Raw genomic sequence first — 17236 nt, forward strand, 5'->3', positions numbered from 1 at the left:
CTCTCTCTCTCTCTCTCTCTCTCTCTCTGTCTCTCTCTCTCTCTCTCTCTCTCTCCAGAGCTGAAAGAAGCTAGAATAAAACCAGCACTTCACAGTGTTACTGGGGACTGAAATGATCTGGAAATACTAACTTGTATGTTTACCTTGTGATACGTAAAATAAAAGAGAGAGTTAAAATTTAAACTCACAAAAAGATTAAAAGAAGATAGAAGGGTTTCACCATCTGCTTTTACTACATATAAAAAATACAGAGGAAAAATTGGTTATTTAGGAGTATAGGTACCTTAGCTAAACTCAAGATGAGAAGTTAAAGGGAAGACATTGCAAGAATTACTTTAGGGCTGGGGATATAGCCTAGTGGCAAGAGTGCCTGCCTCCTACACATGAAGCTCTCAGTTCGATTCCCCAGTACCACATATACAGAAAACGGCCAGAAGCGGCGCTGTGGCTCAAGTGGCAGAGTGCTAGCCTTGAGCGGGAAGAAGCCAGGGACAGTGCCCAGGCCCTGAGTCCAAGGCCCAGGACTGGCCAAAAAAAAAAAAAAAAAAAAAGAATTACTTTAAATTTAATTTCAAGAATTATTCTGAATGTGACAATAAATACAGTCAAGTGATGCTAGCCTGAGATATATAGTAAATTATTCTAGGCCACATAGTAAGACTGTCTCAGAAAAACAAAACAAATGAAAAAAATTATTGCTGCAGGTATGTTAAAAGTACTAAAACTAAATGGAAAATATCTATGATTTTTTGAACCATTAACTTTTTATTGGCCTTTCTTCCTGTCAGTTGAATTTAAAAATAGATTCCAAAATTACTGTGTAAGACTGGAATGTGAAAACATAAATAGGCTTTTTTATGTATGTCATCTGATACCCGCTTTGATCGATGGCAGTTTTATATGGCTTCAGCAAGGAAAGAAGGGTTGATGAAAAGGGAGTAGCTTGGACTTGTTTTCAATAAAGGAAATTGACAATTTCCCAGCCCATTAATGACTTCTAGGATATTGTGGCCAAAGCAGATAAGGATTCTTATTGAACATCACTCTTTTTTTTTTTTGACAGAAAAATTTGTCAAAAATTCCATATAATATCTGAGGTTATACTGCGTAACAGAAGTTCTAGAATGAGTGACTAATGGTCTGGCACCACTACAAGTTGGCTGGAGACCAGGGAATTGTTAGTCATTAATGGAATATTTTAAATCTGAAGCATTAAAATATGCAGCAGTTGGTGTTAATCAAAGTATAAATTCATATCAGTTACTTGGCTTTTTTGTAACTGTAACTTTAGGAAACATTTTCCTCCAGATAACATACACTTTGACTTCCTAATCATGAATTCCATATCTAGAAATGCCCCTAGATTGAAAATGTCTGAGGGCTTGGAACATGGCTCAAATGATAGAGTCCCTGCCTAGCAAGCAAGAGGCCCTCAGTTCAAATCCCTGAGCTGCCCCAAACAAAGCAATGTAAGTGTTCTGCAGTTAACTTACTGAGCTCGTTTTTTTTTTTAATTTTCTATAAAATAAAGGAATTACATGATCTGTCATATTCCTTATCACTCTAAAACACTCCATTAAATGAAGTTGTTTTAGAAATACCAGATGTTTTAGTATACTTTTTCTAAGGTATTGAAATAGCTCTGTTGATGGCAGACAAATTGGAGTAGTTCCAGTTAACAGTGCCGCATGTAGCACGTATAATGAAACAGCTTTGGTGCTGCCGGCTTGCATTCGCTTGCTCAAATGCCTGCTGGATTGTGTTTCTTTATGTCCTGTTCCCACTGTGAAGATCGAAAAACCCCTCTGAACTTCACTTTCCCTATCTCTAGAGCGTAAACAACTTATGCACAGGACCTCTCTGAGGGTATTGGTAATTACTCTTTTAGGTAATAGTCATTGGAAAGAGCACACAGACAAAGCACTCACAGAAATTCAGTAGTCAGCAGTGAAGTAAGTGAATATGAAGGTAAAAAATTAACTTCATGAAGCTGGGCCCTGGTGGCTCCTTGCCTGTAATTCTAGCTACTCAGGAGACAGATCTGAGGTTCACAGTTCAAAGTCAGCTGGGGCAAGAAAGTCCAATTAGCCACCAGAAAACCAGAAATGTGTTGTAGCTCAAAGGGTAGAGTACTAGACTTTAGCAAAAACTGCTCAGGGATAGCACCCAGGCCCTGGGTTCAAGCCCCAGGACTGACAAAAAAAAAAAAGAAAGAAAGAAAATGAAAAGATGAAGTTCATGAAGTAAACACTGAGTACTTTTTAAAAGTAAATAAAAATCCATTTAATATTCATGTAAACTATTTAAATTTGCAAAACAAACTAATCTTACATGACCAGATTGCAAGGCATCTGATATGGTCTGACAAAAACTATATTTGCACTAAAATATTTTCAGATAAACATAACACATGTTCATTGTCCAAATTAAGAATGCATAATTGAGTTATATAGAAGTAAACTTTTTAATTCTTCTCTGTCACTTTCTAGACAGTGTTAACCTGTTTTATCTATGTATGTATTCATTCAGTAACTATAGATTGAACAAAATTCTGTAAATTTGTGCCTTTATTGTGCTGTGTTGGGGTTGAATTTAGCCAGCAAGAGGAATTGCTCTGCCCTCATAGATCTTATATTCAATTACTGTGGGCAGACAAGCAAGTAAAATGTAAAGAAAATAATACAGCTCTTATGGCTTTAGAGGAAATGAAAAACTACTTGATAAAGAACTATTGGGGGTAAAGTGGGAGTTATTTTAAATAAGGCAAACAGGGCTTTTGCTCAAGTGAAATCTGAGACCTAGAAGATTAGGCGAAATCTGTGCGTGTTTTCCATACATATAAACACATCCACACAATAAGCTCTTTTATTGTGCTTGCTTGGTAGGTACTCCTGTTGGTTGGGTTTTGTTTTGTTTTTTTTCTTTAGTTATATCTTATATCTAAGATATAATCTTAGATTTTTATTCAGAGCTGACCTTGGACTGCAATCTTCTACTTGTACTTTCTGAATAGCTGTGATTACCAGCATGGGCTACCATGCCCCACTGTACATGCATAAATTTTATTTGCAGAAGTGACATATTTGTTGGTGACTTTACAGTAGCCAACATTTTGTGGACTTATCAGTACTTACAGGTTTATCTTACTTATGTTTACTATAACCTATCAGATGAGACAATGAGGAAATATGGTGGGGGGCTGAGGATTTTTTTTGTGGTGTTTTTTGTGTGTGTTGCTCCTGCTGCAGCTTGAACTCAGGACCTGGGTGCTGTCCCTGAGCTTTTTTTGCTCACCACTAGCTGTCTGCTGCTTGAGCCACAGATCCACTTTGGGCTGTTTTATGATCTTAGGAGATAAGAATCTCACCAGTTGTGAGGCACCAGCACCAGGCTTGGTTTTTTTGAGTTCTTAGTAGCAGTGTAACTCTGGAATGGAGTTTCAGAATAACCTAACATGAACTGGGGGTGGCGGTGCTTGCTGATGTCTGTGGAGTCTGTTTCTGTTTGTGATACATAGACCTACATATATTCTTGTCTGTATAATATAGTTCTACCAGGCTGCCCAACAATCTGTCAAGAGTAATTACATCTGAAAATCAGGAGGAAAGCACAGTCAGGAGGCTGCCAATTTCTAGAACGACAGTCAGGAGGCTGCCAATTTCTAGAAGGCCAAGTAAAACTATTAGAAATTAAATTTGAAATATTTACATCTATAGCTAAGGGTTTCTGTTTTGTTCAAGGTATTTTTAAATTTTATTTCAGGGAACAAAGAGCTGTGTGAGAAAGTTGTAGGTTAGAGTTTTTGGCAACTATCCAGATGTTATCTATTTGCACATTTTCCTCTGGATGATGAATCATCTCACACAAGTACTAAGGGGGTATAGTTTACTAAAATAGTAAAAACAAAATTGTTAGGCCAATTATTTTATTGAGTACACATTCTCTATAAGTAGAATTGCACAGTTACCTAGCAGGGGTTCTACTGTGTAGGCTGTCAGAGGAGATGAGATAAAGTCACTCACTGGAGTCGACCTTAGAGAGCCGAGCAGTTAGTTTGGAGACTCAAGTGTGACTTGTCTTAAAATAACTTAGCTGATAGCTAGGTTTTACCTTTCAGAATTCACTGTGCTGCTTTAATAAGTTTTAGTGTTTTCAAGGAAAATCATGCTCTACTTTCCATATACTTTCAAGTTCAGTCTTTTAGGTCAATATTGAGATGGACTTATGGGAATATGATTTTGATAAGATGATCTTGGATATACTCAGTATGTCTGTCATTCCAGGAAAATTACCCAAAGTGCTTCCTTTCACTTTCAGAACTATTGGGATATAGCAGTGTTTTGCATGGTCACCTAGTTCCCAATTTGTTGAATCTGAAAGGTTCTACCTAATGCCAAAGTAGAAACTACTGAGGCAAATAATTACCATGCATGCTCTTTAGAATGCCACCGTGCTATTCTGATTACGAATGGGAAATTATTTCTGTCAAAGTTGACTAGCAAAGAAAGCATTTAACAAATGGCATGTAAGCTAAGCCTAGTTTTACTAATATTGAGGAAAGTATGAATATAGGTTAGAAAGATGCATGTAAACCAGGTTCTATTCGTGATCAACTCCTAAACATTGGTTTTTGTTGAGCAGTTGGAAGACTTCAGGTGTGTGAGGAAGTAACACTTTAAGATTAGTGTATTGCAGGTATGCTGAGTGGTTTTAAAGAGAGGGTAAGGAGTCTCTGATAACAAGATATGGCACCAAATCAGATGTACTGTTGAGAGCTCCCAGCTGGGTGATAGAAATGTAAAGAGAAACTTCCTTTTTTGTCCCTGAAGGTGTATGCACTATATGATAAATATTTATTACATGTTGGGTAGATGTTCCTACAAAAGAAATAGGATCAGATTTATGGCTTATTGAATCGTTTATTTAGAATAAGGGAGTGGAAGAGTTATATATGGAGTAGGGGTAGATTTTCTGCATAAACTGAGAGTCACATCTTAGGTCTCTTGAAGTTAGTAAAGTTTGTCCCCAGTATTCTTGGGCTATACCACAATTGAATGTTGCTGCTAGCTTTGATAAGATAAGCTTAGGATCAAATGTAAGTAGTTTGTTTAATGTTGAACATTAATTTCATCTTGGGCAAAAGTCATGGATTTTAAGGTTAGGATTTAGGAAGTCCGAGTAACAGCTCGGTGCCTCAATGTGCTTTCTGCACACAAAGATGGACTCAGAAGTTTGACATCAAGCTTGAATTTTAGCCTGATGCTATTATTTTGTTATAAAGACAGAATCCATTATGCGGTGCTAAAACATTAGAAGGAGAGTATGTATGAATATCTTTAAATGGGAGCTATATTTTAAAGATGCTAATTTATACAATCATGTCATAGCTGGCAGAATTTCATTTAGTTCTGGAAGCTATCACTGGCAATCCGGCTGCTTACAGACTTGCTCTCATAGTTTCAGTGCTGAAATCAGTATGTTTTTCATTTTGGGTTATAGTGTTGGCATTGAGAGTATCTTCTAGTTCATGCATGCTTAAGAAATCACCAGAAGTAAAAAGTGTAGCATAATTTGGTAAGTATTTTTTTATTTTAGTATTTTAAATGCTAGTACCACCTTGTAACCGCTATAACACTATCCTAATATTTATAGTCAGATGCATGTATTTTAAAACAACCTTTGTTTTGTCACCAACTTACACTCTTCAGTTTCCCTTCCCATAGTATTTACGTAGCCCGGAGAGTAAGATGAATGAGCGAGAGCCTTTTAGCTGAATTTCAGTTCAGTGATGGTTTCCTCCTAATTTTTAGAGCTTCTCTTTAGTCACACTCTCATAAATGTGAGTAGTTGGAGCTAAAATACTTGTACTTGATTAGAACTGCTTAATTTCAGTGCTTTTTGCACAATCTGAAGAGAGAAAAAAATCTGTTAGAATTTGGGTTTCCAAATCGGAATTTTAAAAATACTAAATGTTCATTCTTACAAGTACACTTGGAAAATTAGTTTTGATTAAAGTTCATGGAAATCATTAAGCTCATTTAGACAGAGTCAGTTTTTCCTTTTAATTGGTTCAAATGGATGATGAGTAGAGATAGCTTCGCACATGTTGTCTTTCTCTCCTCTGGGGCTGCGTCTTGCTGGGGAGACGCTGCCTGGGTTCAGGATGAAAGGAGGGAAGGTTCTCTTTCCTGGGCTGACGGTTGTGGTGGGTGCGTCATTGACATTTGGCACACCTTTTGTAATGAGCGCTTTTGATGTCAGGAAAAAATCATATGACTTCCTTAAACCTGAAACATCCCTTCTGCACCTAAAAATGGGAGGAGTATTTTGTGTTCATTTATTTTATAACTTCCTTCAATTGTTGCTGTGTCATTTAGATCAGAAGTTCTTATCAGAACGAGTATGTTTCTTTGTTAGCAGCTTGCTGCTGCTCTTCCTCTCAAAGACTTAGTTCTCCTGAGAAGCTCCCTAATCTGTGCAGCTTTTATTCCCTTGCACTGACATACTCAAAGTATTTAGGCCTTTCCGTGTTCCGGAGTGTATGGTTAGATGCTATTTTGTCCTCAATTCGTCTCTAAGCAAATGCTTCTGGGCATTTCAGGTTCTGGTGGCTTTTGAAATTTTTTTGTTTGGGAAGTAAATATGTTACTCTTGTACAGACAGTAAGACTGAGTACCAAATTCATAAGTAACTCCTCTAATCATGTTACTCATTAATGGGCTCTCACACTGTGCCAGGAAACATGTTGATCCTTAACATCAGCACAGAAAGAAGACTGCTACTGTTTGAACTCTTGAGTATGCTGCCCAGAATCACACAGCTAGTATATTTGTTGGTACTGGGATATGAACCTAGCCTGAGTTACAGGAAGGCAGATGCATTTAAACACTGGGTAACACTGTTGATGTCCAGCTTCTACCTCGCCAGCCAATTACCTTCAGTTCCTCACTCACTCATCTTACACTTAGTAATTGTTTTTGCTACACAACAGCCTTCCTTCAGCTCCTGTTTATCTTCCAAGGCACAGTTTGAAATGCTACTTCAGTCCCAGTGCTCTTGGCTTCCAGCAAAAGGCTATCCTTCCTTCACCCCATTTTTGTGTTCATTTAACCATCTTTAGAGCACGTTCTGCTCTTTATGTATGATGTCATTTGATGCCCTGCAGTTCTTCCCTACTCATTTTTAAGATCACTTGGAAAAGACTGTGTCCATTGTTTATACCAGCTGTGTCATTTTACTTTATAATTGTTAACATTTTAAGCATGTGCCATTTCAACAGACATTTGTGTATTTGCCTATTGTAACTTCTGCCTTTAATTTATAAATGTGCCCTCTGAAATCAATTTCTACATCAGAGTTGTTGATTCATTGTAGATATCTGTATGGATTTCATTTCAGTATGAATAAGGGATCTTGAATGTATCTGTTTTAATCCTGCTTTGGGGATTAATATTTATGAATGACAGGGAAGTGGCAAGTGATTTTAAAGTTAATTAGATAGGGACTTCTTGTTCTACTGGCATCAATAAAGGTATCTCAATATGCATGAAAACTTCAAGGAGATTTGAGTATTTGGGAGTCATTTGGATGCTAACTAAATATTTCAATTTTTCCTTTTAGAAGTTAAATAATATTGATGATTATATAGAAGACAATTCCCAAATCAACAATAGGCATCAAATAAATGTTTATGTCATATAAGTCTTGAAGAAATACAGCATTATCAGTCAAATCTTAAAATTCATATCAAAATTTCTCAAATCAGTTTGATTATGACGTGGTTTTTTTTGTCATTGTTGTTGGTTGTGGAGCTTGAACTCGGGGCCTGTGTGCTGTCCCTGAGCTCTTTTGCTCAAGGCTAGTGCTCTATCACTTTGAGCCACAGTGTCACTTCTGGTTTTTTAGCGGTTCATTTGTGGTAAGAGTCTCATGGACTTTACTGCCTGGACTGGCTTTGAACCACCATCCTCAGACCTCAGTCTCCTGAGTGGTTTGTTTATTGGCATGAGCCACCGGTGTCTAGCTTAACGTGCCTTTAAAAAAAAAAAAAAACAGCAAAGAAGTTTGTAGCAATTCAGATAAATGCTTTGTTAAATATGGAATCCCTAAGATTTTAGCAAGACTACTTATTCTGTCAGAATCAGAACCTGAAAGTTATAAATTCTTCCTGTACAATTCTTGTCTTTATGGTAATCCTTACCATTTTCCAATTATAAGGGGGCATTCTTTGATGCAGAATATTCCATTTCTACTGTTTAGTAGAACTTCGTGTGTTTTCTCTAAAGTTCTTTAAGTTAAAGTCTGCCCTGTTGTAGTGTTTTGTGTGGTACTGGGTTTGAACTAAGTTGGGGAACTTAGCTAGGTAAACCCTCATGATCCCACTGAAGTTATGCACCTAGTCCTCCACCTCTGTTTCCTAAACCTTTTTTCTCCTCACTTACTCTTTGAATCCATAGAATCTAGTCAAGATTTCTACACTTAGTTCTGTCACAGTCTTTGTAGGACCCAGCAGACTGAAATAGATCATAATCACTGGGGCCATAGCTATTTCTTTATGTGAGTCTCCTGAAAGCAGATGTTTATAAACTGAATTATGATAGCGTGAGGAGATACTCATTCTCAGTCATCACCATTGTGTAACATTATTGCTCTGCTTTAGTTTTCTTCAGTATCATATTTTAAATTTAGAAATACTGGCAGATTTTATTAGTTTGGGAAGGAAAGGGGGAAAAAACTCTTTTCTTGTGCTTTCATTTATGAGCTTCCATGAAATACAACGAAGTGTATGGAGAGACACCACTGCGACGAGAGTGTGCAATGTGCAGCCTGAGCTCATTGTAACTGCCACACTTTTCCAGTGGCTCCTTTACATGACAAATTGCTCTCAAGAGCAGATAGTGTGGAGCGCTTCCCTTTCTGCTGGAGCCTTTATTTTTAATAAAGTCTGATGAATAGCCTAATGCATTGTTCCCCCATTTAGTGTAAGTGCTTCATTTAAATATCTTTAATCTCAAGGAACAGCTGTTTTATTGGACTCTAGTTGTTGTTCTGTGGCTCTCAAGTTGTTTGCTGCCTTCTTTGAGCTCTTTGCAGTGGGAGGAGAAATGAGCTGTTCTCGCACAATTGTGGAGCAGGACCAGTAGAGGAACCTTGAGTGCGTTCTGAGGTACATGAACTTTCATATGTGCACTTGTGTGGTGGCCTTAGAACAACATAGACATTTAGAGTGATTTTTGCTTGGTTTTCTAGGAGCCCTTACAAAAAACAGCTGACCTCCAGCTGGTATTGTGAAGACATTGCCTGAGATGCTTAAAATGCCAGTTTGTGTGTGTGTGTGTGTGTGTGTGTGTGTGTGTGTGTGTGTTTACCAAGTCAGTCTGCTTCCTTCCCTCCCTCCATCTTTCTCTCTCTCTCTCCTTCCCTCCCTCTCTCTCTCCCTCCCTCCCTCCCCTCCCTTCCTTCCTTCCTTCCTTCTTTCCTGTAAAGAAGTTATCAAGTTGATTTTTCTAAGACTGGTGCCTTTCTTACCAATAGGATGCCTCTCGATGTCTTCAGCCTCACTGTCCATTCCACACTGGTTCCTGGGACTCTGGCTGGGGATTAGAACCATTCTCTCAGGTTTTCTCGTGTTCTTCTATGTACCAGGCTTCTTAATATATTTTGATTTAATAAAAAATAACAATCTGGGGCTGAGGATGTGGCTTAGCGGTAGAGAGCTTGCCTAGTATGCACTGGGTTCGATTCCTCAGCACCACATAAACTGAAAAGGCCAAAAGTGGCGCTGTGGTTCAAGTGGCAGAGTGCTAGCCTTGAGCAAAAAGAAGCCAGGGGCAGTGCTCAGGCCCTGAGTTCAAGGCCTAGGACTGACCAAAAAAAAAATCTGTCTCATCCAAAATGGAGTTGCGTTCCCCTGTTGGTTCTTTGGGAGTATTTGTAAAGTTAGAGGTCTGTAAGTATAACTCATGTTCCCTCTTAAAACTCAAGTCAAAATAGCCTTTCTGAAGATTAGCTTACATCCCTTTTCATGCCTTTCAAAATGCATAGACCTTTGGCTCAGCACATCCACTCTAGGAATTTATTTTACTGAAATACTAACATAGGTGCACAAAGGTAAGTGTACAAAAGCTTTGCTGAAAGTTGCAAAAATACTTAATGGAAACAGCTTAAATGTAAGGAACAATAGGAATAGTGAAGTAAATTATGATGTATCTATGCTAGGAAGTCCTTTGTAGCAATAGGAATATTGTCATGAGTTTTTATGTACTGATGTGGACCCTCTTTGACATTCGATGTCCATACTTCTGTGTCTACATAAATGCATCTCTGTCAGTCAACTTTCAGTTCTATTTTGCTGTGACAAATGTCTGAGATAAACAGTTCATTAGGAGGAAAGGCTTTCTTTTAGCTCATGTTTCTTAGGTTTTAGTCTGTGGTCAGTTGGCCGTGCTGCTTTGGGCCTGTGTCTGCAAGATCCAATCATGGCAGGATCTCAGTGCTCCCTTCAAGGACCCACCCCCAAACACCTGACTTCCTTCCGACAAGTCTCATCTCAAGGTTCCACCACTCCCAATAGTACTGCCGGCTGCTGGCCAGCCTTTGACACATGGGCCTTTGGCTGGCATTCAGGCCCAGACTCACAGTGCTGCTGTAAAGCAAAGAGGTGGTTACTGAATACCACCAGCAGTAGCATTTTGGAGGTGATGTAAAAGGGACACCTAATCCCTGTGCTTTGTGTACAACTTCTGTATTGTATGTTGTTTTTAGCTTATTGTTTGTTATTTAAAAAAAAAAGTGAATTAGACTGCCTGTAGCAGTTGAGCGGCCAGGGCTCAGAAGCTTTTCTCATTGTGTTCTCTGCTGAACAACATCTCAGGTGGCATTTAGTCCAGGCTCTCCAGACTGATGACTGTTGGGCAGAAGAGATTTCATAATTCAATGAGAAGTACTAGGTTTTCTCCTGTAGAACTGCTAGAAGTCATTAGCACACATGGAAGTCTCCATTGTCTCCCATGTTTGACTGTTCTCTTTGTTCTGGTCTCCCTCCTGATGCTTCCCATGAGCCATGCTCTGGGGAGCAGTACCTGTGTTCACAGTGCAGCTGTGTTTATAGTGTCAGTCTGACCTACTTGTGAAGAACATTCCTGGAAAATGTCACCTGACTGGATTCCTTTGCACAAGAAAAAGAAGAGAAACTTTCATACTACTTCCCTACTTCTTTTTGAAGAAGTTAAAAATGTTTGAAAGAAATTTCAAAATGAAATCGACTTTGAAAACCACAAGGAACATACTTTGGGTTTCAAAAAGAAAACTTAAACGCACCTACTCACACCTGGCTTTGCTTGTGTGAGCAAGCATCAGATTTGCATAATCGGATCTCCTTACCCAAGAGCAGTGTGTCCAACACAACTCAGGGGTCTCCACCTTCTGTCGCAGGAACTCATATGTATTGGCTAAACTCATGAACTCGGTCCCAGCTTTCCGTGCCATTTATTGCTCTACAAACAAGAGCCATGTGAACAAGGAGGCTGCAGAGGCTGCTCTTGTTTGGTAACCAGGCAGCGTGCTAGTGCACACTGCACCATACTGCAGTGTTTCCTAGGTGGTGAAGCTCTGTGGGAGCCAATCTGTGGAGGACTTTGAACTCTGTGAAGTTTTTGAATTTTATTCTGTGGGTCATTTTGGAGCAAGAGAGTATGTAATCAGATCTTTTACTTTCAAGAATGAATTCTGATGACAGAAACCAGAATTAACTGTCTTTGAGTGCTAGGGTCAAGCCCAGGTGCTATACCAGTAAGCTATATGTACTCTGACCCTTTGCCACAATTCTAATTAATTAACCCTTTTAATTAAAAATTGTCGAATTGCGCTAGGAATGTGGCCTAGTGGTAGAGTGCTTGCCTAGCATGCATGAAGCCCTGGGTTCCATTCCTCAGCACCACATACACAGAAGGGCCAGAAGTGGCGCTATGGCTCAAATGGCAGAGTGCCAGCCTTGAGCAAAAAGAAGCTCAGGGATAACCTCCAGGCCCCGAGTTCAAGCCCCAGGACTGGCAAAATAAATAAATTGTGGCATTAACTGGGTGTTGTGGTGCCCACCTGCAATCCCATCTCTCTAGAGTTGGAGGATGGATGATTGTGACTTTAAGGACAGTCTGCATTCCATAATGAGATCCTGTCTTGAGAGGGAGAAAAAAATGACATTAAACTTGAACCCTCTGATTTTATAAAGAAGAAGATTTCGGGTTTAGTGCTAGGAATCATTTTTTTAAATGAGGTTGGCACAGGGGAACGAGCTGCCTTAGGAGGCAGAGGGATGGCGGCTGAAGGTGTAGAGATAGCAGCCTCAACTAGTGCCACTGCTTCATTGCCCCCGTCCTTGTCAGGTTCCCAGCCACGTGAGTGTACATCGCAGCGAGAATCAACCGTCAGACCCAAGCCACCTGTTACATTGGATGCCTGTTTTGTTTTTTTTAATTCAATGTTTTATACTGTTGTATTTAAATGAATTGGCCTGATGGCAAGAAGGTTGGTTTAGCCAAGCGAAGGAAGTTATCACTTTCTTGGGTGTTGCCGGCACAGAGAGCAGTGGAGTTTAATATTAAACAAATGTGGAGCATGTAGCTTTCCAATCTCCCAGGGGACAGGACCGGACCGCACAGCTGTGCAGAGAGTGGCAACCCAGAGCTTTCCTCAGGGGGTCTCTGTGCGTGTCCATAGTCCACGCGTTGCATATTTGGTGAAGGGGAAGGAAATACTGAGGTCTCCCACTAAAGTTCCACTGGCAGAGCTGGACACGGTTGCATGCTTCTTTCAGTATTAAGAAAAGCACTCGGGCACTGTTGTGTCCTTCTCCGAGATGTCACCTCCCTGTCCCACAATCATTATGGCGGCCAGGAAGTCTGCTCGTCCTGCAGTGATGTGTCTTAATAGTGCCCATTGGTAGTGACCCCCTGGCCTGCATGTTAGCCTTCAGTTTTAATGGCCTTTTTTATGTTCATTCATTTTATTTTATTTCCCATCGTGGTTTTGTTTATTTCTTTTTTTGTTTTTGTTTTTCTGTTCTCTTTTTAAAAAACCGTCGTGGTTTGCCCTTCATATTCCCCAATATTTGCACATGACAAGATGTTGCCATCCCAACATTACCTCCCACTTCACTGACCAGTGCCACTACTGACCGTCTAGCACCAGCCGCAGCGGGCCCGCTGCCTTCAGCTCCTCGGGACGTCGTGGCCTCCCTGGTCTCTACCCGCTTCATCAAACTGACATGGCGGACGCCAGCCTCGGATCCCCATGGAGACAACCTCACCTACTCTGTGTTCTACACCAAGGAAGGCACTGCTAGGTAAGCGGCTGCGGGCTGGCTCTACCTGGCCTGTTGGCTGAAGTGTCTTTTTCTAATTTTAGGTCATTAACTGCATTCCAAAGAGACTGAAGTCCCTGCCTTTCTGGGATAATGTGGGAGGGGAGGGTAGAGAGCATTCACTTGTAATCAGGGCTATATACCTCTTCTATTTATAATGTTTATGCATTTGTGTATGTGTTTGGTATTACCTTTGTTTTGTTTTGCTGGAAACTGAAAGCCAGGCCCTTGCACTTGCTATGCAACACCACTGAACCCTAACCCCAACCCTGGAACCACCTTTTGTAGAGGATTCAGTCAGCACAGAGTCTAGAGATTAAGGAAGACCTAATCGATTAATCAAGTGAATGTAGGCCGGTGTCCTCGCAAAAGTCTCCTGGATGATGCAAGAATCTCTAGTTGCTTTGTTGTGTGTTTCTTTTGTTATCTGTTCACTCTCAATGACATTTTTCCCCACTGGATCTCACTTCCTATTAAAACCAGCCTAATTCTTCCCATCTAGCCTTCCCCCCCTCCCCCCGGCACTTGGGTTTCTTCTCTCTTTCTCCCTTGTCAGCAAAAGCCACATTTGAAGTCCCAGCTTAGGCCCCATCTTTTAACACACTGGCATTTCTTTTGTATTTGTTTGGAACCTCTATATATATAAGATCTTGTATACAGTTTTGTTTTTTATTTTTTGTTTTGTTTTGTTTTGTTTTTGGCCAGTCCTGGGGCTTGGACTCAGGGCCTGAGCACTGTCCCTGGCTTCTTTTTGCTCAAGGCTAGCACTCTGCCACTTGAGCCACAGCGCCACTTCTGGCCATTTTCTATATATGTGGTACTGAGAAATCGAACCCAGGGCTTCATGTATACGAGTCAAGCACTCTTGCCACTAGGCCATATTCCCAGCCCCAAGATCTTGTATACAGTTGTTTTAAACGTTTTATCTATTTGTGGAGTAAACAATGACAACATCAACATCTTAAATGACAAGCTAGAAAGTATTTTTGTAACCTTTATAAAATGTTGTAACCTTTATAAAAAATTATCTTGACATTTAAGCAATAAGAATTCATATAAGTTATAAGTCAAAGGCAGATATCCCAAACGGCAAGTGATAGAAGCAGGCACTTACAAAAGTTAGTGAGTAGCCTATTAAGGTATAAAATTGTCACCATTATTAAAATGAATTATTATCTGTTATCTATAAGGCTAACAAGATTTAAGCTGACATTATCGCATATTAAAGGAGTTGAAGGTTGGGAAGAAATCCACCGAAGGCTTTTGGTGGCATTATTTTAAAAAAAAAACAAAAACACAAACCTGTAGGGAAAATGGGCAGAATTTGTAAATCTTTTTAGTGCACATAGCCTTTAATCAAGCAATTGTACTTCTGGCTAACTCTCTTGTACCAATATACATATACCAAAGGATTCACACTAGAGTCTTTGTTGTAGTGTTGTTCATAAGATTAAGTTAGCTTGACTGACCTCTTTTTGGTAGGAATTAATAGAGATTAAAGTGGGACCTTGGAAGCAGATACTGGCAATGCCAGTAAGAAGTCGGACACAGTCACATAAGAAGGTTCTAGCCAAGCACCAGTGGCTCATGCGTGTAATCCTGGCTACTCAGACGGCTGGTCAGAGCATCTGGTTTGAAGCCAGCCTGGGCAGAAAAGTTCTCAAAGAGCTCATCTCCAAAATAATTAGCAAAAAGCCAGGCTGGAAGTATGGCTCAAGTAGTAAAGAACCATCTGTGAACAAGTAAGCAAGACAGTAAACCCCAGTCAAACCCCAGTCTCAGCACAAAGCAAGAAAGGAGGGAGGGAGAGAGGAAATGGAAAAAAAAGAAGGAAGGAAAGAAAACCAAGAAGGTGGTCTTCTGAGACTGTAATATCTTTGGTTATGTGACTACTTTCAGTTGGTGACTTTTTGAAGAGGCAATGGAAGAGTAGTAAAATACTCTGTAAATCCTAGTTACTTGTTATTATATAAGCAGAATTTGTTAATCACTCTAGGCTTAAATTTTCTCACCTTAAAATGTAAGGGTAACAAATTATCTTCCAGACTTACTGTAATAATTCAGTGTAAGGATAAGAGCCTGTCTTCACAGGAGAATTTCCCCCACCTGATTTGAAAACCCCAACCACTAGGTGGCAGTAAGGCATTAGTTCTGTTTTATCCCTAAATTGCCCAAGATTCCAGCCTTTCCTCTCTGCTTTTTTAGCTGTGAAATTAAATTTGTGTGTGTGTCCGTGTGTCCGTGTCCGTGTCCATGTGCGTCTGTCCTGGGACTTGAACTCAAGCCCTGGGCGTGGGCCCTTAGATTTTTTCACTCAGGGCTAACACATTACCATTTGAGCCACTGCTCCACTTTCAGCTTTTTGGGGGTGGTTAGATTTTTACTAGCAAGGCTTCTGAAGAAATTTGTTTCCAGTTTTCGTAACTTGGCTTCTTCACTTGCCAGGGAGCAACATGTAAAAGATGCCCACGTAGTAAGCACATAGTAAGGCGTACGCTCCATTCGCCTCGGTCCGTGGGCAGGGCCACTTCCCTGTTGTCGCACGAGCTCCACTTCAGCTTCTACACAGTGACGATGTGGCCGTGAGCTTGAAGTTACCTTTCTAGGAGACAACGCGTTTAAAGTTTGATATGCAGAGAGAGCACAAGAGACCTAAGCTGCGCTCTTCATGGACCTTTTAGTCTAGTGTACAACGCGGCACTTCCTAGTAAACGGCAGCCGTTTGTGCTCACACCGAGTGTGGGAAACCTCGCAGTAGATCTCCTCCTGACAAAGCATTAGTCATCTTAGTAATTCTTATTACCATAGTGCTCTACCCAGTGGGCCGGCCACTTAGAGTGTGACAGCTTTGTAACTATTACATTATGTGCTTGCCATTTTGTTGATGTTTATTTGGAGATGGAGTTTCGAGGACTTGTCTGTCTTTGCTGGCCTCAAATTGTGATCCATCCCGTATATTGCCACATCCAGTTAGGATGACAGGTGTAAGGCCAACAGCTCCCAGAAACGCTGAAATTTGTAATGTTTTTGTTCCCAGTTTAAAAAGAGGGTTACTTCTCCTTTTTATTGGGAATTTCTTATGCATGATACAGTTGGGATTCCTTGATAATTTCTGTGGAAATTAGGTGATACTTACAATCACTTTCCCTACATTTTCCTGACAATCTCTTAACTTAGTGATTTCAAAAACTACAAGGTCAGCTGGGAACCAGTGGCTCACACCTGTAATCCTAGCTATTCAAGAGGCTGAGAACTGAGGATCATGGTTTGAAGCCAGCCTGGGCAGGAAAGTTTGTGAGACTTACCTCCATTTAACCACCAAAAAGCCAGAAGTAGAGCTGTGGCTCAAATGGTAGAATGCTAGCCTTGAACAACAACAACAAAAAAAGCCCAGAAACAGAGCCCAGGCCCCCATGTTCAAGCCCCAGGACCTGCACAAAAGGAAAGAAAAAAGGGGAGAGAGGGAAGGAGGAAGGGGAGGGAGGACAAGAAGGGAGGGAAGCAAAGGAGCTTTGTTAGAAGCTGTGTCGCCTAAAGGAGACTGTGATCACAGTGAGCAACATTAGTGATATTTAAACAAGAACATTACCACTTGTCAGTGACTTTATATTTTGCTGTAAACTTTTAACCCTCAAGAGTTTCATTTTTGAGAATTGCTTTGACTCAAATTATTATAGCGTGGCGATGATGGTGGTGTTTGTTGGTACTGGCCTTGAACTTAAGATTCCCACTCCCTTGGCTTGCTTGCTCATGACCAGTGCTCTGCCTCTTGAGCCATAGCTCCAATCCAAATTAGTAGGTTTTGATATATAAGCTGGAAATAGAAACATTCTAGAAATGTTGACAACTAATATTGTTTCTTTCCATATGTTGTTT

General features: G+C 40.2%; 1 protein-coding gene across 1 annotated transcript in view; it reads left to right on the forward strand.

The window, feature by feature from the left end:
• Neo1 (neogenin 1) overlaps nt 1-17236 on the forward strand; it is a 184137-nt gene that overhangs the window by 118390 nt on the left and 48511 nt on the right. The window contains exon 11 of the mRNA XM_048369065.1: nt 13183-13342. Within this exon, the coding sequence (XP_048225022.1) occupies nt 13183-13342 (160 nt within the window). The remainder of the gene's footprint in view (nt 1-13182; nt 13343-17236) is intronic.

Source organism: Perognathus longimembris, chromosome 20 (genome assembly GCF_023159225.1).
Source record: "Perognathus longimembris pacificus isolate PPM17 chromosome 20, ASM2315922v1, whole genome shotgun sequence".
Lineage (NCBI taxonomy): Eukaryota > Metazoa > Chordata > Mammalia > Rodentia > Heteromyidae > Perognathus > Perognathus longimembris.